This window comes from Acromyrmex echinatior, chromosome 6 (assembly GCF_024713525.1).
Source record: "Acromyrmex echinatior isolate Ae372 chromosome 6, ASM2471352v2, whole genome shotgun sequence".
NCBI classification, from domain to species: Eukaryota; Metazoa; Arthropoda; class Insecta; order Hymenoptera; family Formicidae; genus Acromyrmex; species Acromyrmex echinatior.
The window spans coordinates 640,351-662,064 of record NC_141857.1 but is presented as its reverse complement, the minus strand read 5'-3'; the positions used below and the strand labels follow the sequence as shown (position 1 = coordinate 662,064).

At 30.2% G+C, this 21,714-nt stretch overlaps 1 protein-coding gene and 1 pseudogene across 3 annotated transcripts in view; one reads left to right on the top strand and one right to left on the bottom strand.

The window, feature by feature from the left end:
• The window catches only part of LOC105154829 (defective proboscis extension response 20), a 190,184-nt gene that overhangs the window by 36,306 nt on the left and 132,164 nt on the right, over positions 1-21,714 (bottom strand). For all 3 annotated transcript variants that reach the window (XM_011070571.2, XM_011070572.2, XM_087407290.1), the window contains exon 4: positions 6,757-6,919. In XM_011070571.2, coding sequence (XP_011068873.1) covers positions 6,757-6,835 — 79 coding nt within the window. In that variant the 5' untranslated portion in view covers positions 6,836-6,919. The remainder of the gene's footprint in view (positions 1-6,756; positions 6,920-21,714) is intronic.
• On the top strand, positions 10,759-12,369 carry LOC147909256 (uncharacterized; annotated as a pseudogene).

Here is a 21,714-nt window from a genome sequence, read left to right as displayed (position 1 = left end):
ATATAGAAAATTGAAAGGCTTATTATAACAATGAGAGTAATTCAGTATGTAGCCGAATATGTGATAGAAATGGATGAGTGCTCTCAAATGGTAGAATTCTCTATTTGTCCCAAAATTTGGGCTAACTGTTACATTTATGCAGTAATTCATTTTAGGAGTGAGTTGGGTATCGTCTTTAATAAATATCTCGCAGGTGGTTGATACAAATTATAAATCGCAGTACAGAACATTTAATTCAAATCGTGTCTATGAAATGAATCCTCGATTTCTCTTTACCAAAATCTATTGCTGATTATTGCTCTCTGTTTGAAACAAAAATATTTTTGATTGAGAGCTACGATTATCGATAATATACAAGCTTGAACACCGTCGTATAAAAAGAAAAAACCGCTTACAATTAGATCGAAATATTCGGCAATTTATAATGACAGAAAAAGATCGTCGATACTATCCTACAACTTCATTTTTGGATTATAAGTATTTCTTAAAAACTAAAGACAAAATTTTAGAAACATAAATACAAAGCTAGAAAGTATCTTCCATTACAATATAGCAGCTTTTACATAATACTGCAATTTTGAAATAATTAACTGTTTAAGATAAGCAATGAGCGTCTGACAAAATGGAACACAAAACTGTCACATAATATAGATAGTAATATTACATATTCCTATTATTTTTCAGGAGTTATGTGTTCAAAATATCTACAAATGAATGTATGTGAGAATTTCTAAAATCCTTCTTTTCGATGTAAACTACTTATGTTAATTTATATGCATATTTTATTCTGTTCCATAAAACGTAAACATATAATAATAATTTTTTAGAGTTTTTCTGTAAATATAGGAATGTATTTCAGCTCTAATAGAGTTATTTGAAAGCCATGATTCATAAAAAAAACTTAAGTAGTAAAACGTTAGCAGTAAGAAAATCAAACATATTGGATTTGCTACTGCTTATGTTACAGCCTTACGATTTCTACTGTGATTGGCCAATTCGCTTACTTTTACGTTTTATTGCTTAAGTTTTTGAGTGCCACGACTTTAATACTTTAATAACGTAATACTATACAAAATAAATTAAGTTAGCTTATAGTTTGTTTTATTAACAAGGTATGCTAGTTTACTCTCTGATTTAATGTTTAAAATCATACTATGAGAAAAGTAACAAAAAAATAAACATAAATAAAACAAATTTAGGAAACTACAAACATGTAAAACGATTCAATAATACGATAATATATTCATTATTATTTAAACTGTGCAATTTGCTAAAAAATTGTAAAAATTTTACTTTCGCCAAATCCTACTTTGTAGGACTTGTTTTTAGCTGATACTATAAAAATAAGCACAAATATATACATTATGTTTTTACTTCTTTAGTCATCCAATAGAATATGTTTTTAGTAAATATAATTAATAAAATGCAATGTGTAGAAACGTTTAGAATTCTGATAAATAAAAGAATTTCTTTATCTAGAAAACTTATATCAGTATCAGCGATAAGAATGTAAAAAGAACGTAGAATTATAAAAGATGAAAAATTATTTTACAGCATAAAAAATCAGAGAAAAGAATTAAAATCTATTATTCGTTTCAACTCATTTGCTTTTCTCGGAGTCTATATGTTTTTTTGTTACTCGTTGCTCTCACAGGTGTATGTATACGTATGTATATTTGACTTTTGCGGATTATAATTCTAGGGATATTAGATTTTCTTTGAAATATGCAAACAGTGTAGCGGCGATGCAATTGTCATAATATTTTTCTCTATCATTCAGCAAATGTAATCATCTGTGATGCAGATAAATTTTATTCTTCTCATAATATTTTTTATTCACAATCTGCAACTTGTAATAAATTTTTGGATGTGCTGCAATATAAACAAATTCTTGTAATAATGCGCAAATAAGTGTATTTTTCCTACCAATTTTAACTTTACAGTTTATTTTTTCTGTTTTTATAAAATGTAGGTTAGCCCATTGTTGCAGCAAGTCCTTCAATTAAATGCCACTCTAAAACAAAAGTAATCAAAATTCCGTGAAAAGCTAACGGAAATTATAATAACTCGTTAGTTTTGAGTAATAGTAACAACTTACTTTTTTAAGACTGGGTTTTTCCACCTTTGGTAAACTTCAGCTCACTTATTTTTTTATGCTCTTTTACTCTTTTGTTAATTCAGTAGATAAATTATCACATAGTTTATCCGAAGATGAAACAATCAATCCTAAATCAATAACGAGCAACGGTAACGAATTATTTTCATAAAGTATCTTTTTTTCTAACTCTGTACTAGTTTTTAAAACTATTCTTATTATTATTAAAGAATTAGTTTTAAAAACAATATTACAAAAACAATAGGCAACTAAGAGCTAGTACACAGTTATTATTAATGTACGTTACAATTCTTCTTTATTCTTCTTTATTCTACATATATATATATATATATATACAATATTTCCGACATTTCGGCTGCTTTTTTCAGCCATCTTCATGGTATAACATTAGGCTTAATAATCTAATTATTCTGAATGTAGGCTCAATTAATCAATCCAGAGTAATTCTCCATTTGATCATGTGAACTCTTCACATGTGGCTCTTCTTAACAAGTCAAGATTTACATTCAGAATAATTGCATTAAAATTTTGGATATTTTCAGAAATATAAATATGTAAAGAATATGTACAAGTAAAGAATAAAGAAGAATTGTAACATTAATAATAACTGCGTACTAGCTTTTTTAGTTACCTATTGTTTTTGTAATATTGTTTTTAATATTGAGAGCTCGATTAATTTATACTGTGAATTAGTTTTGTTTAATTGATTTTAGTTAAGTTAGAATTAATTTTAGTTCTTGTTTAAGAATTATAGTCTAATACTCTTGACAAGATATAAATTAAAGTAACTTTTAATTTGTTTAAAAAATAGTATATATGCAATGACTTCTTTGTTAAAACAAATACTGCATTCAGATATTTTCTTTGTCATCTATCGATAAAACATTTGATAGGTTCTTCTATAATCAGTTACAATGTGAAACGACACACAACATATCGTGCCGTGATATTACGAGGCAATAAGAGGGCACAGTCGGAAGTTATTATCGTCTCTTGGTTATACATTCTGTCGTATTCAGGATTTATATTCGTCCGTAATCTAAATTTCATGGAGATTCATCTCGTGTCTCACGAGATAGGCTCTTTCGTGTGCGACACATATATTTCAGATCCTCGTATATTTCATACGAGCTCCAATCATCCACCCCTTCACGCACATGTAACCCCATAACGAAATCTTTAATGTGTAGGTAAAAGAAAATTACGAATTTGTCGAATAATGGAATGACATATAAAATGATATTTTATAATACGAAATGTATTATAACATATAACATTTCCAAGATATATTTAAGCTAATAATAAATACAATAATTAATTATATTAGATGAGTCGAGTAATTTAATTTTATTTATGAAGGTTTACTATAATCTTTAAAAGAAAAGTTTTTAAATCTTACAGCTTTTCTTTAAGTCAGATTTATTATAATTCATCATTTTATAGTATCTTTATAGTATCTCTTGTTTTAAAATATAACATTGTTTCACTATAATGGCATTCCCGTTCTGTAAAGGTTAATACCTGTGTATGAATAAAAAGCATCTAATAGTGCATATCTCAGACATTGATAATTCAGATGGTGCATTGGGTTATCTGGTTGGCTATTTGGGTCTGATTGCAAGCAATAAATATAATGTCACGCCGCTAATACGTACGAAGCAAGCATTCCCTATCGTCATTAAAGTCATGAAGTTATGGGATCCGACTAAGCATCCCTTGATGATGGACGTTAGTCGGATATTTGACGCATTCGATACGAGTCTCAGTGACCATTCACAACGTACGATGATGATTTATCGCATGCCATGAGTTGCGATGGTCTTGGAGGAATGTCGTGGAAAGCTCTTCACGACGCAACGCGACGCGGTTTTACTGCCACTTCCATCGAGTAATATTTGGACCGTGACAAAAGAATTGTCGCGGCGGATGTTTTACTTGCGAGAAATGTTTAGACTTTGAATTATAATATAACACAGTATAACACTGGAATGAAAATATCTGGGTAAAAAAGTATAAAATTGTAAAAATATGTTATGATTCACAAGAGTCACCTCTTCGTATGAATAAATTTTATTTACGACAACAGTAATAGTTCCTTGTTCATGCGTTTTTTAATGAGTATCCTATTACCGTATTACAATCGTAAATTAAAGTTGGGTATAGCATTTGTATATATTCATGTATAAAAGAGATTAAAAAAAAATTGCACCAGCTATTACAAGATAATATCGTTTTCTTACTTCAAAAGTGACATAATTAAGAAACGCAATTTTTGAATTATTATTATAAGTTAGATAAATGTTAGAAGTAGCTATTTTAATTTAACTTTTTAAAAAATCATCAACGTTATTACAATAAAAAAAAAGATGTCAATTTAATTCGCAATTATTAGAATAGTTTTAATTGCATTTATAGTCCGGAAAAACAATTCGGCGCGCAGTTCTAAAAAGACTACAATATAATATATGCAAGTACATATATAGTGTATTAGTAATTCAAGATTGAATTATTTAAAGCAATGAAGATCCAGCTTCGACCGTAATAGGCATTTTTCTAGTATTGATTGTGTTTCTCACATATACGGTCTAAAATAAAGATTCTTAATATTGTTTAAAAAAAGATAATTTTACAAAATCATTAAAATCATCACAACTTAAAAAAAATGTTTTTTTAAGGGTGTGAAACAAAAATGATAAAAATGGCATTTATATGTTAAGAATATTTTTTTTGCTGATATTTGATTTTTCAATAATTTTCTATCATGTTAAAAAATAGCTTTTCCTTTTTCTAGAAAATTTAATTCTTTTAATTATGTCATTTTTGAGGTAAGTGATATTTTCTTTCTCTCTCTCTCTCTCTCTCTCTCTCCTTCCCTACTTGGGAACAGAATAATTCAAGCTTAATTTCTTGATTTCTTGAACCCTTAAATATCTTTTCGGTATGACATACCGGGCTTCTTTTTTCCAATGCTTTCCTAATATTTTTCTATTGTTATTTTTCTAACGTTTTTATTAATAAAAATGTATATATTTATTATTGTGTCGTTAATATTTGTTCTTTCAATTAAAAAATAATTTATATGGTTACACCACAATGTATTGTTGTACAACATGAATTATTGCAGCAATATTTTAATAGTGCGCAATATTATAAAAATTGCAGCAGTATTAAAATTTTAATATTTTGTAAGAAATATTGCAATATATTGCTTCAATTATAATTCAAGAGGTAAATACGCGGTCTCACCACGAGATAGATGCGCTTCTCAAAGAAAAAAACGTCCAATAGCGAGAGTTTTTTAACGTCTTATCAACGATTGTCTTATCAACAATTGTAACTATATACTGATAGCCAATGGCAAGGATGATACTGGCGGTTTTCATTGACTGTCGTTAGTAAACGATAGCGACAATCATCAATAAGATGTTAGAAAATCTTACTACAGGAATTCTAAGAAGGCATATATGTATAAATTAAGTTGGCGAATCTCATAGAGAGTTCTTTCGGGTGTGCTTTTTTTCATAAATTTGGGTCATAATTCTCCAAATGTTTTTGGATCATAATTTTGTCGTGCATATTTTGGAATGTGATATGTTAATCAATAACAGTTAATCAATAGCAATAAAATTGATTAATTAAGGGGATGGACGGAATAAAAATCTAATTACCAAATCTTGATTTTAATAAAAATAAAAATAATTTACTACTTTTTTCTTATACACAAATACAGTATCAACTGAATTTGTGTAATATTTTTAAGAAGTCACATGTTATTTCTCTATTATGATCAATATTACATTAAAAAGCTCCGGGAAAAAGAACTAATTAGAATTATGCTTTTATTCCACTCATCTCCTGAATTATTGTATAACGTCGTAGCAATATATCTACATTATTTCTCTAAATATTACAACAATATATCTACATTATTTCTCTAAATATTACAACAATTGCAGAATATTGCAGTAATATTTTATTTTAAGGGATATAGGAATATCGATGCAATATTTTATGATAGCAATGTTTTATAAAATATTTTTCAATATTGCTATAATGTTGCTATAATATTTCGTGTTAGAGTGGTATTTAAGGATTGAATAATATTTTTAATACTAATTTATTGTTCAACGATTTATGTTGACACATATTATTGTTATTATTATTTAACTGCATCATAACTTATTGATTTATAGCGCGAACGCTTTTACAGCGTTTTACAATCGATCAGCAATGTCATAGAACAGCTGGTCGGTGCCACACCTTTCATACTAAACGTCGGTCGAACGCTTCGAAATTCTCGATACGATCTTTATGGCGAACGACATTGCGTTACCATAACTCACTCTGCATCGTTGTGTTACAGGCAGGTCAAGCAAGGATTCGTGTTGTTAATATTTGGACGCGCGCCATCGCAGTAGTGCGCACAGCACAAGTCATAAATACAATTCGCGTGTGATCTGTAAATCGATTGAATTTCGCCAAACTGTCGATCTGGTTGCAACGATAATTTAGGAATTAGCAACGCTTGTTTATTTTACGGAGCGATCCATTCATATTTGTGTCTTCGCTTCCCTGCCATTTTATCACGCGCGCTCGAAATTCATAACGACAGCATCCATTTCTCTTCTTACGGTACTCACCTGTCTGCGTACCGGATGCCGAGAGGTGTGCCAAGCGGTAGATCGTCAGGAGCCGGAGAAGCCACATGACACTGCACATGACTGGCTTGGCGCGCGGCCTCTCGTTGCCTTATCTATTCCCGCTGCTGCGGCCTGTGTACCACGGCCTCGACATCGCCATCATCTGAAACACAGATACGGGAGTCGTGAATAAGTAATCAGGCTCGTTTACGCTCCGGCTTATCTCTCGGCCCCACTCGAGTTCGCCAATTCATCGTGTCGAGTAATCCGTGAATTGGAAATCCCGGCCTAGCGCTGTTTCGTGCCAGCGCAGCGTAAGAAGATTTTCGTAAGATGACTTTATCGCAGTGTCGAGTCCTGACGTTAAGTCGTCCAGAAAAGTCGTTGAAAAATATACGAACCGACGAATGTTTTATTATGTGAACAATTGGGTTAAAAAGCATGATTTGCTAAACTTAATTATCGATTTTATCAAACACAAACTGTCAGATTACACTGAAAGAAAAGGATTGGTTGCTGCAGCAAATTAGTTGGTAAAATATGGCATAGCATTTTTAATTGGCTATAGCAGTCAATTTGTGGTTGCAGCAATCAATTTTTGGTTACGTTAGCCTATTCGCATTGTCAGTATAAGATTTCGATAAGCTAATAATATATCATTTTCAGCCAATCTCTTCTTTCAGTGTAACCGCAACAAACCGTTTATGTATTAGGTGTTAGAATTAATTCGTAGCGTTTTTTAATGAAAGAATGTTATTTATTTCACATGAGCATTAAAAAATACATTAATGAAAGTACTTCCCATCACTTGTAAAACGCTACGAATTAATTCCAACACCTAATACAATGTTCGTATACAGAGATTATAAATACCAACAGAGTCATTATTAAGTATGGAAATTGGATGTCTGTCGCATTGGTGTAGGCAGTACACAAAAGATCGCGTATAGTGATCCGTATATTAGTATCTCACAAGGCTTTTATTAATAATAATATAGTAGTGTCACAAAATGGTCACAGTAACAGAAAGCGTACAAAAGGCAGAAACGTAACATCCATAAAAAAAAGACAGAGAGAAGTTAGTATGTAAGTAAAAATGAAGTATATAGCAAGCAGAAGCTAGAGAGCATATTACAAAATGGGAGCAGTTCATTGGTTCGCGAACATTTGGAACGCGAATACTTAAAAGTACGCTGAACATTCTCAACAGTCATTAATAAAGCAGTTAGTGTAAAGCAATTAGGTGTGGGACAAGTAAAGTAACGTATATAAAAATAAAGGATTCCCAGTGTCACGAAACGAATGTCTCGCGTAGAATTCGAGGTCTGGATGCGGGATGTTTTCGCGCGTTGAGAAATAACGAGAAAGCAGGAAGATGTGCGCGGCGCATCGTTGCCATAACGTAATTAACTCGTTTTATACTGGCGCTCGTAAGTCGGCCGACTGCCGTGCTAATATGAAAGTATCGCCGTCTCTACGGGTATTAACTTCTAAACTTTCCCACGGGCAGAGCGTGCGAGGAGAGAGTTTAATTAAAGTATGATTAAACAGCGTAGAAGTAATTGAATGAAACAAGTAATTCCTTGCATTCATGCATTTGGTATGAGGTATTATATATTGTCGACGCGATATTTTAGATCACTTTATCTTTCAGAAATTTTAAACGTTCGCTTTAAGTTTAGGGAGCGGTTAAAATTTTTTTTTTTTTAAATATTATTGCAGATTTATAGTCCCTTCTCTCACGTTTCTTTATATAAAACCAAATTCTGTCAGCAAATTTATGATCTATATGATTTGAAATCTTTGAAAGATTAAATAAAGTAGTAATTGAGAAATTAGATTGGGTCACTAAATCAAGAGATATCCTATACAGTAAACGCGAGTGAAAAATACGCGATCTCACGTATCATTATCCAATCTTGATTTCGACGACGCAGCGAAATCAAAGGCGGTGCCAATTGAGGACACGGAATGGGACGTATCACGTATCGCGTAGTGAACATAATCCTTCCAATGGCTCGCTCATCTCGACCCTTTCATTAAAGATTACATTGATGCAACTAACAGTTAACGATTTCAAGAGATTACCAGTTTCGAAATCGACTGCGTCACAAGCTTGCACTCGCTTTTCAAAATGCCGTTGAGAGTTATTGCCATTAGGTAGTACATAATTGCTTCAATAAAATTACATTCTAAAAAGTAACATTGAATTTGTAGCTTCAAGTATTAATAAGTGATATTAATAAGTGATATTAATAAATTTCAATATGTTTTACATTAATTTTCTTATTTGCTTTATAAAAACATAATAATGTTTTATATAATAAATAAAAAATACATTTAAATATATTATTTGAAAAACATATTTGAAATATATTAAATTTTATATTCAATGCTATTTAAACTTTATAATCATGATATCGCAGTGTATTTATACTGCTTATTATTATATTTATTCTTCAGAGAACTTCGAAATGAGTGAATTTACTTACGAGTTTCTGATAGCTAAAATGTATCTGCAATTAGGACGATAAATGCTAATGGAAAAGCCACACCGCTCTTTTCCAAATTACATTAGCATAAAGGACCTAATCGGAAGATTTAACTCTCACTCCAGGGGCTAAAACTTCTCTCGTATCTGAATTCCTATAATATCGTCGCTACGTGCTCGCTATTCAATTTCAAATGAATATACAAATATCTTAATTTTTCATAAAAATCACGGCATAGTGTTCAAATTTTTTCACATGCTGCCATGTTTTGGCAAAAAGACAACAATTCTTATGCTTCTTCGAAACTCTGGTGTAAAATGTACCTATTTGCGCAAGTTACAATCGGGAATCGATGTCACGTAGAAGAACCAATTTTATAGAGACATAAAGGAGCTAGGCCAAATTGGACGATATTGCTTCGTGACTCTTATTAGAATGTTACTAGGTGACGTATTCCCGCTGAAGCTTTCGCAAAACGCCAGTCTCCAAGAATCGGGCACAATGAGGGCGCGAGGAGGCGATATATCGTCCGATTTAAATCTCCCTCGCGGCGATGCGCCGTCACGATGCGCTATTAATTCCGAGCGATATATTTCGGTACGCGTAAGCACGACACGGAGAAAAGAGACTGCGCCATCATTGCAATTTATTTATCTCCAACCGATCTACCTCGTCGCCAACCCCCATAGTGTATCTCGTCGTTAGTTTATTTCGTTAGTTGAAAATCGTGGCCCAATGCCAAAAATCGTCCATATATCGCGTTCGCACTACTACATTTCGTTTTATACTCGCTATTGGCCCCGCATTCTTTGATTCTTCCCTTTTCTCGTGTTCTGAATTTAAAAGTTTTCGCGAGCCATAAAATCACTACTACATGGAGTAACATTTATACTCTAAGAATCTTATTATCGTGTTAATTTGCAATGCTATACGACATTGTTTTAAACTTCTGACTTTATAATTTGTAGCAACAGATATTTCTTAATTGAGAATCAACTTTTCTTTAAGAAAAACTTGAAGGAGACAGCCGTTATTATTACACGGAAAGAATGATTTTACTTAGATGTTTGATAATTTGACAGGTACAGATCAGAAAATAATTTTGTTGGATCATCAAAATAATTATGTAAGAAATACAAGTATAATAAGCAATGCTGCAAGAAGTTTTGATAATCTAGCAATTAGTTTGAGTGTCCTATACCGAATACCTGACCCGAATAAAACCTAATTTATTTTATTTTTTTTAAATAAAATAAATTTCTGTTTATGGTTGAAATAAACTAAAGTTATACGTGAAAACTAATATTTCCAACATTTTTTTCTCTTGTATTTTATTGTAAAACCTATCGTAAACCTATCGTAGAATTTTGCATGACAATTTCGGTACTTCAATTTATACAAAAAAATTAAATATTTCTCTGATACTTGATTTACTAAAAAACTACCTTAATGGGTGATATCTAAAAATTATGATTTATATAGATATTGCAGTGTCAATGTTTCCTATGGCGATTGAAGGGTGTACTGTAACAGTGAGTTAACACTGTAAAAATAAACAAAAATATCACAATAAAAAAAACTTTTGAGTCAAATAGTAGGGTTTGTCATTTATACATTTCCAGTATCACATGTTCGGTTGTGGATTAATCTATTATGCAATAAATATTATGAAATAAGTCTTTCAGTTTATTGAGTCATATATTATAAAAATTACATATCATTTGTATTAATCTATCCCAAGAGTGATAAGTGCCGAAGAACGCTATGGTTACTTCACGACTAACAAATGGTTCTTTTAGTTTTGTTTCTTTGCTGTACGCAATATTTGCTCGTAGTTCCAAATTCATCGAGTAGAGATAAAACGCAAAAACATATCAGTTTATATACTTTTAATGAAGAGACCGACTTAATAATTGCACTTAGAAAAAAAAGCTTTCGCAATCGCATCTATTTTAATGCTACAGTGCATATGATTAATAATGCCGTACATTTGATACAAATTGTTATGTTCTCCTATACATTTTACTAATCGTGTTCGATTCGAAAGGCTAAAGATAATCGAGAATATCAAAATGAGGAAAAAATGGTGGTTGTGTAATGCCACGGACTTTCAATCCTTAATGTATTCCTGTTTCATTTGAAATCGCATTCTCGTATTATTTCCGTACAAGCTCAACGCTTCGACTTTCGAATTTTCGAAAATTGTACTACATTTTGTCAACCGTCGTTATTTACGTTTGTTGTGTTATAAACTTTGCACTCATTGACAGTATTATTAAATAAAAAATAAATTATGGAGATGTAGTTAGGAACATTCATGTTGTTATATATTATATTCTCATCAGTTTTATAATAACTATCACGCATTTTCCGAGTGATTCGCGAATGCGCTTGTTGCAAGCAATATTGGAAGTTTCTTTGAAATTACCCTCGAAATCATATCAAAAACTGTCGAGGTTAATCCACGTTAAAGATATATTGGGTAATATCATCAGAGTTGTGCAATTAAGCATAAATTTGTACAAAATACTAAAGTATAAAGACAATTTTTTCGTTATTCTGATTGTGATATCTACAGTATACTCCGCCCTGTTGGTGTTACAAATAATTATGTTGTATATAAACTGTATTTGTGTTTTAAAAGCATGCTTTAAGAGAATCAATGACAATCTGATGCATATGCAAAAGTTTGTAATAAATGATATGAAGTTATGTGTCTCCAATGTGATATGGCACACACAGAAAAATCAATTTTTACAGAACTCGGAATTTTGAAGAAACAACATCTAATGATTTGCGACGCAGTACAAATGTTGAATATGATTTTCAGTCTGCCATTCCTTGCTATTATAGTCATGTCCTTTTTTGTTGTTACTTTTAGTTGTAACTCTATGCAGTACGTTGACAAAATGGAGTATTTATTGGATTAGATTGGTACTTTCTTGATGTGCTTCTAATATCCTTGATATATAACATTTTTACAATAATACTATTATAATTGTGTGGGTCTGCGAAGTAGTAGATGAGTAAGAATCAAGCCCAAAAAATTGGTACTACCATTCACGATTTACTTAATAATACCAATGATGAGAAAATTAAATATGAGGTAGTAACGTTGTAATATTATTTATATATTTCTTGAAATTATGTTGTATGCTAACGCTATCTTTTTAAATATCAAATTTACTGCAGGATATAATTGCGTTTTTCATTTTTCTTCATTCAATTTCTTTCTTGCATTTAATTATTTTTTTCTAACATTTAACTATCATAACTAATATTGCAAATGCAATTGTTTTCTTTACAAATATTACATCGTAAAAATACATTTTTAGTGAAAGGTTTGGCTATAGATGCGACGCTTCTTGCACCAGTAAGTAATCAACTATTTATAAATATATATTAAAATATATAAATTTATATTAAAATATATAAATTTTTGCTTTACTTTTAGATAGCGGAGAATATTATCACATACTTATTAATACTTGATGACAATTTTTAAATATCTTGCGACAGAAAAGCAGCAGTCAATGTTACATAACCAAGTTAGAAGTATACATAAAGTGAGATAAAAATGTTTTTAAATATATGAAATATTCTGTTCTGTCATTGTTAATAAAATATAATATGCAATGTCTTATATTTTTATAGAGATTCTTTGTGTTATGTTTGTATATGAAATCTCGATTCAGATGGCTCTACAGTACGTAATAATCATTTAAAAAAATTTATGTGTAATTGTATATTATAAATTAATCAATACTAGTGATTTCTTAAAATTATAATTTATGTGGATATTGTGTTCCTATGAGATATTGTATTCTTATGTGAATAGTGTCTTCCTATGAGTACATATAATGATTGAAGGGTTTACAATAACAGTGAGCTAACTCACACTTAAAAAAAATCTCTGAAACAAATAATAGGGCCGACCATTTATACATTTCCACATATACAATATTACACATTCGGTTGTGAGTTATTAATGCGTCAAATTGACGAGCAATTTTACATTATTGCTAATAACACCGTTAAAATAATGTAAAAAGAGTTTTTAGCTAAAAAGATCAAGATCAAGAAAGAGAGTTATATCTTCAGATTTAATAAAAATGTTATTTCTATATACTTTAATACTCAATGTTTTATCTTAATAATTACATCAAATAACTTTAAAATAAATAAAGTTCACTTTAATTTAATTACTGTTGGTGTTAATTAGTATTTTAACTATCTATTCAGCCTAATTACTGTTTCAAACATTCCAATTAATAAGTTAATTTTAAATACATAAGAAAATTTGTTTTTAACATTGTTAATGTTGCTGAACATTCTATGTTTATCTTGAGAAATTAAATACAACGCATATAAAATGTTAAAATAATTTTACGAGTAAAATGAAATTGGATCAGATTTTGATGAATTGATAATTTAATCTGTATACAGATATTAATAGTAAATAATTGACGCATGATATACGTGACAGGTTTCACAAGCATGCTATTTTGCGTTTATAACAGTGAATCGATTCATATTCATTTTGATATTTTTTATTTTTAGTCATATTGAAGCAAATTTGAATTTGTATACGTTTATACACCTGCTCCAGTTGCTTCGCATATGTTTCAAATGTATTGCAAGTTTATTAATGAATATTTGATTTTAACGCCCAGCTTATTTACACTTGACTTTCAAAAGGTTTGAGTGATTTAAATATATATATTTGTATCGATTATCGATATGCAAAATTATTTATTTTTTATAAAATTTATATTAATTCGTGGTTTTCGTAGTATATCGTCTTTAAATAATTTCTAAAAAATTAATTTCGCAAAATAATCCCTTTGAAGTACCAATCATAACCATGGCGATTAAAATTCTTGGTAATTGCAATTCACTGCAGACAAAAGTATATGACAATGCTTAAATCCATGTCGAAAATGAATGTAGCTGTTGCAACATTTTTTGCCTTTTGTATATTCCTTTGATGTACGTCGATACTTCGTTACAAAGTTGAAAGCGTCAGTACGGAACGCCCCTAGAAATTTTTATGCGCCCGCAAACTTTGTCCAATACTTCCGCGCAGATTTGGTCTTGCTTTTACCCCACAAATTTTCATTTTCTCGTGACTTTTTCACGCGAGATATATTTAAATGCACATCGACATCCCGATTTATTCTTTCTCATAACTATTCCGAACGACACTTCCACTTCACTGCAAAACATGATTTATGCAAATACTTCACCATGCTACATGGACAGCTCGAAATTCCGTGTGGTGATATTATCCGATAATTATGTCCCCATTCGAACAGGACAGATTGCCAGGCGTCACATGCGAACTTGTAACGATTTCGGCGAACTGTGCGTGCAAAATACGAGTCAACGAAATTATTGCAATTAAATCGCTCAACCTGGCAGAGATTCAATGAAGTATAATAATGTGCCCATAATCGATCAGAACAGGCAAAACGGACTGCCGACCATTTGTAATTATTCAGAAAGAGTGTTACTATTTTTCATACAATATTAGAGATGTAAGTTTTTTAGAAGGAAGTTAAAGGATAAAATTTGGTGTGCTTTAATTGTAAATTATAAATTATACTTTATCTTAGAGTCTACAATCAAATGCAGCTTTCGAAAACATTTTCAATGAAAATTTTCTTGAATAAATTATGAGCTAGAATCAATAGAATGTACCCAGCAGTAAGGAAGGAACATCTAAGCGTCTTAATAGAGCGATGTATTTGTACGCGTTGAGGCGACCAAAGCGTGTAATCTTGTTAATCTTTTATTGCCTAATCGACTTGTGCGACCGCATCTTACGTGCAACTTGTCGCAGTGCACGAATCACTCTATATAGGGTCAAGATGTGCAAGCAAGTTCTTAGGCGATGCTGAGATGGTTGTAGGTAAAGTTGCCCAAGTTTAGAGGATAGAACACCACTTCGGTCCGTCGTGACTTTAGAAGCGATATGAGGAAGAAGAGAGGCGGGACAGGGAAAGAGAGAGAGAGAGAAAGCGAGAGAGCGAGAGAGCGAGAGAGAGAGAGAGAGAGAGAGAGAGAGTTGCTTGCACTGCAGCCGTTCTTGGAGTTCGGTTTTAATGAACTTTGCATAATGTTGCGCTGCTTCTGCCAGTCCGTGCGATTCCCATCAGGATGCAAGAAGAACGCCCGGCGGCACAGAATATTTTTATTCGGTATGATAAAATATCTTTCAACGCGTACTCGCATGAAAGATAGACGCTGCTATTATTCTTTTGAGCATAATATAGTCTAGTGATGTCGAATAGTTTGTACACCGCCTTGGCTGAACATAAAAAACAAGCACGATGGTCTTAGTACTTGTAAACGCGTTGAAATAATCACGTTGTAACGCAGAAAATCATGCTGTTTCATACGATATCGCTTTGTTCTGTTTTGTTTTTCTGTATTATTGCTAACAGAAGGGAATAATACTGTTTAGATCATATCATCCGCATTTTATGTTGCTATAATTTAAAAAACATTTTTAATTGGTAATCAAAAATATTCATCATTTATTTTCGTAGACTAGAAACGAAATTTATACCTCTTTTATTTTAAACAAAAAATTATATATAAAAATAAAAATCCGTGATTCCATTAACAAAGTGTCGTAGAACAATTAGTAATCAACGTGTATCGGTGTACACTGCAAGTCAAACGAGTTACATTACGTAGTCGTACAAGTGTTATGCTAATGTCTAAATTTACATACGTCGTAACGTTCAAATGTCACGCGACCGATATTTGTTGATCTAGTTTGTCGTTGCACTATCGATTATGTAAGTAAATTTATTTATATATGCGGTGGCATATAAGTAAGCTGACACGACTGAGAGCATCAGAAAATTAAGAAGAGGGAGATGGAATATCTTTGCACGAAAAAGATTTCCGTGTTGCACATGGGATGAGGTATAAATCATTCCTTTTTACTCGTGCTTTTACCTGAAGCCCACGATATAACGATCTAATATGTTTAATGCGCATTACGATGCCATTCAATATGCCATAATGTAATCCACGTAATATACCTCGGCAGCTACTGTAAGGATAATAAGGGTCGCAGGTCGGTCTAAGTATAATCCTGCAGCTTTTGCTTAGGTAGGATAATAGTTTTTAAGGGAGAATGTCTTTCACATACAAGTCAGAGTCCAAAATTTATAGGCAATCTTCTACAATTAACTTCGGATATGATACAACGTTATTGAGAAATCTGATGGCTATATTTTATGAAATAGCTTCAACACAGTTTGTCACTTTGTAGTTTTTCAGTTTCTGTTATATATTACGGATTACACAATCATTCACTGAAAATATATAATATATTTCAAAATGTATAAATCGATATACGATGTGTTAGCTCTCTGTGTAAACTTCCAATTAGTTTTTATGTACAAGAGAATATTTTCTGATTGGTTTTATTTTTGACAATTTATATCTCGTAACCAAATGATTTATGGTAGTAATAATAACACTGTACAGAATAAACTATAAAATAAATGTAGTATTTCGCAGAATGTATTTTATAAAGATAGTTTCGATTGTTTTATATGGCATATATATGCACGGAAAAATTTTGCCTAAAAATTTATCTACGTATAGATTTGCAAATAATTTTATTAAACTCCTATCAAAATAGGATGCTCAAGTATAATGATTGTTGTTGCAAAAAATTTTGTTATTCTAATAATTAGCTCAAGAGTTCTGCATAATTATTTTCATGGTCCAACACAATTATTTTTAGTATATAGATAAATTTTTAGATACTCTAATAAAATTACTTTTTTTTACATGTTATGGCACATACGATAATTAATGAGAATACTATAGTATTATTTATACTCATCACATTGTATATCAAAGTTCCCTATTTAGACTCTTCAATTTTGAGGTTGAAAAGTGTCGATCATGATAGCATCAACTCCATATCGTTTTTCCATCTGCTCGAGGCATTCGTGAAAATTGGATTCCGAACATATGCTGTTTATGAGAGTTGAAAAATCATCGTCTTTAACGTAAGTTTTTATAGGTATCTGCGGGGAAAGGAATTTGGAAAGTTGCTACTATCATAAGGAAGGATCATTCAAATCTTTCTTCATATCAGATTGCATGAGAATTCACAGAAAATTTATCTTTAATTTCATGGTAGTGAATCGATAAAATATTTTATATCAATTAAATAGAAATGAGATTAACATTTCTGATAAGTATATAACAAATCCTAAAAAAAAGTCAAATATATTTACCAATATCTCACAATTTTGTATTTTGTCGCATACATTTTGTAATTTGCATGTATAAACAAAAACTGCAAAAAAAAATAAATGCGTTGAATTTAGATAGAATTTTTCCAACCGAGCCGCAATAACCCCGTGTAAATTCAGCGAATTCATATTTTTTTCGCATGTCTCCTTCGCTATGATTTCGTTTAAATATGATGTATATACATATAATTTGACATATATTTGATAATATCTAAAATATAAAATTGTATAATATAATTGATGTTTAGTTAGACGATTTTGAAAATGCATAAGAAAATATAATTTAGTAGAATATTTAATAACTTTAAGATATTCTTTTCAAATTAAAACAAATTATGTACGATAGACATTTAACAATAATACGTATAATATATTTTTTACAATTATTATTTTCCTTTACTGCTGATCGTTGGAAATTAAAATTTAATTTATAATATTATGTTTACAAATAATATAAATAAATTTTTATTTTTTTGTAACTGACATCCTTATTTAAAACTTGATAGATATATTAAGAAGTCAAATTACTTTCAAAATGTAAGACATGATTTTATGTAATTGAAAAAAATTTTTCTGATGCTTCTTACAATTGTATAATATAAATTTCATTATTATATACAGAATATATATACTGTTTTGTTGATTGGAAAAAGTTTTTTTAATTACATAAAATCATTTCTTACATTTTGAAAGTAATTTTATACACAAGTGACCGTATACGTATATTATATTATCGAATTTGTAAAATATCGAGGTTTCCAAAAATCTTCTGGAAATGGTAGAAACGACGATGTCAATCATTTAAACGATTTTAATGAGGTAATTTTTTTCTATTTATCCTCATTATCTCGAGTGCTTATATGAATCAATTTTATATATAATGACAAAGATAATATATATATATATATATATATATATATATATATATATATATATCTTGTCTTATATTTAAGCAGATGATATTTATGGAGAGTTAAATATTGTTTTGAATAAATAGGCACCTTAAAATAAATATGCAAGCAACCAATTTTATTTTAAAATATCTCCTTTATAACTGCCGTATTTTTAAAGCGTACCATTTACTATAAAAAGTTTTGAAAAAAGTTGTAAAATTCGCAAAAAAGATACGTTGTGCATTTCTATGCCCGCATAAAATTGTACTTTGATAGAACATGTTCTCTTATCAAATAGAAAAAATCAGAAGCTTAACGAGATTCGCGTGAACGATTACCACCTTTGCAACGATCATGAGCGGTTGTCTCTTTTATCTCTCTACTCGGAGCTTTCGTGCAAATTAGGTTTGGAAATTTACGTCCTTTGCAAACGAACTTTTTATAACTTACAAAACATTTCTTTGGTTAATGCACCGTTAAGTGTGCTTGTTATCTTGCTTGATCATTAAATTATCATGAAAATCTATGTTTAAATATTTGAAAATGAAATAAGTAACTAATACTTAAGACTTTCATAATTTTAAATAATATCGACTACAGAGTTTCCCGTGTTGTTAAATAAAATTGAATCTAGAAGAATTTTTACACTGTGTAAATAATATTTTGTATATATTAAATCAGTTCACTCAAATAATTGTTAAAACTTTATATTGAATTTTTAACGAGTTAATTTAACAAAACAATGTAATTATGTTATTTGAATGTTTTGTTAAATTGATATTCAACATTTTTTGATAAATGATAAAGTAACATAATTTATAAGTAAAGTAGGCTAATAACATATAAAAATTAAAGTATTTTAGAGTAAAAAAAAATTCTAAGACAATTGTACAAAAGATGTGTTAATTAGAATTTAGAATTTTTAGAACATTTAAAAAAAAAATTAACTTTTATGATACAATATGTTAATTTTTTTAATGCTTTTATACAATAGTTACAAATTGTGTGTTAGTGTTTTTATGTTTATGTGTTTTTTATATTATATTTGTTACTTCCTAATACATTCATTTTGTGTTAATTTGAACAAAAATTTGAGTGCACTGTTTGAGACATGTAAAATGTAGGTGACATCATAAATGTAGGTGACTTAGGATAAGTGTAGGTAACTTGAGACAGCATATATTTTTGTGAAATTTAATCGTGGTATCCATCCATGAGTTCTCTAAAGGAAGTTTAACTTTTTTTCTTTTAGAGACTCATGGATGAATATCACGATTAAATTTCACAAAAATATATACTGTCCCAAGCTACACTATCCCAAGTCTCATTTACAATATTAATTTATCACTAATTTTCCAACTGTACGAAACGATTAATACGAAAAAGCTTATCAAAAACACTTCTCTATTTAATGAATTTCAACAAAATTTGAAAATATATTTAGAAATGAGTTTTTTTTATATGTCAGATACATTTATGTGCTTCAAAAGAAATATTCTTCTTATATATACTATTTGCGAAGATTTACGAATCTATTATGCAAACACAATTTAACGCTATCTAGTCTGTCGTAGACCGCAATTTCTTGTTACGTCACAAAATTTCGAATACTATAGCTCGTCAGTCGCGCGGATACACTGATAATGAAAACGACCAAAGCTGCACAAAGATTCCTTACCGCCTTGCCTAGTGCCTTCGTACAGATTGAATCGCAAAACCGTGATATTTATGAACAAGAGATAAACGAACCGAAGAGCAATGCTGTTCAAATGTATTCTACAATACGATTATTTGGTTTTCATGAGCGTCGGGCCGGGAAAAGGAATCTCTCTGATTTTGCTTAGCATTTAAATATCAGAAGTGCCTGTCGCCTTCTGTTTTGATTTACGCCAGTAAACTCGCAATTAAACATATATGAATTCTTACAATGAATTCTTAGCATTTTTTATTTTTTATGATTCAATGAGTCATATAATTTTATTGTAAAATAAAAAAACTCTACTTTTACAATAATTATTGAAAAAATATATGTAATATACTACAAGAATCAATATGCAAACTTTAGATACATATGTACCTATATAAATCAAAATAGACAAAAAATAAAACTATCTTAAGAACATTTTAGAGTTGTAGAATATCAGTTAAAGAAATTAATATTAATATTAGTTAAACATTTTTGTTATAAATAAATTTTTGTTATAAATGCTCTGAAATCAACTGCAAAAAAAACAAAATATATAAATAATTTTGATTTATGTTTTATGTAATAAAATAACTGTATATTTATTGTAGCTCTAGTAAATAACTTTTAAATAAATAAGTGGATATAAAAACGTGCTTTTATACGAATATATATTAGAATTATATTAGTATATATAAAAAACTTAATTTAATTCGTAATGCTATCTTTAAATCAAATTTGCGAAATATTACAAAACGTGATTTTACATGAGAATCAAGGCAAACAAACAAATTAAATAAGTTTTAAACCAATAAATGAAATGTGTTTAAGTTTTACACAAATCCTCACAATCAGAGAGAGACATAATAATGAAATAATCTATAAAATTATTATATTTTCGATAATGTGCTTTGAGATGTAACACATACATCTTTAATTATAGATTAGCTTTGAGTAATTGCGAGACGTAATTGTTCATGAAAAGATATGGGCGAGAAAATTAATAGTCGCTGGCGATGATGCGAAATTCTCATTTTATCGAGGAAGAGAGGCGATACGCTCGAAAAGACTGAATGAAAATTAGGATTAACGACCTTGTGAGGAATAGGGTCAATGGAATTGAAAGAATGAATCAAGTAGAGAGGAAAAAAAGAATCATAGGTCAGAGAGAGGAAAAGGGAAAGTGGATGAATCTGATTTACGATGAAGAACCGAAAACGTAGGCAAAGCATATAATTATAGCTCCTTTTCAGCGTGAGTAGAAAATTAAATAGGAGTAATAAAAAAAGAATTACTTTTCTATCTTCGTGTCCGAGTGATTTATATACGAAAGAAAGCAACGGTAATCGCAACATTACGACACAGCTAAACTTTCCTTCCATCGCTTTTGCAATCTAACGCACTTCTTCATCCCTTTCTCACATCTGTTTCTCCGTAGTAATTTTATCTCTCTTCTGACTTTGTTCTCGAGTAATTAGAATTATTATGATTAAACTGGTCGTTGGCTTTTTTTACAGTTTAATCTTCTTTACCCTCCGGCACCGAGCCAAATTACATCTGCTGCCGTTCATGCGAAGAAAATCAAGAAAGTCCGTGACTTC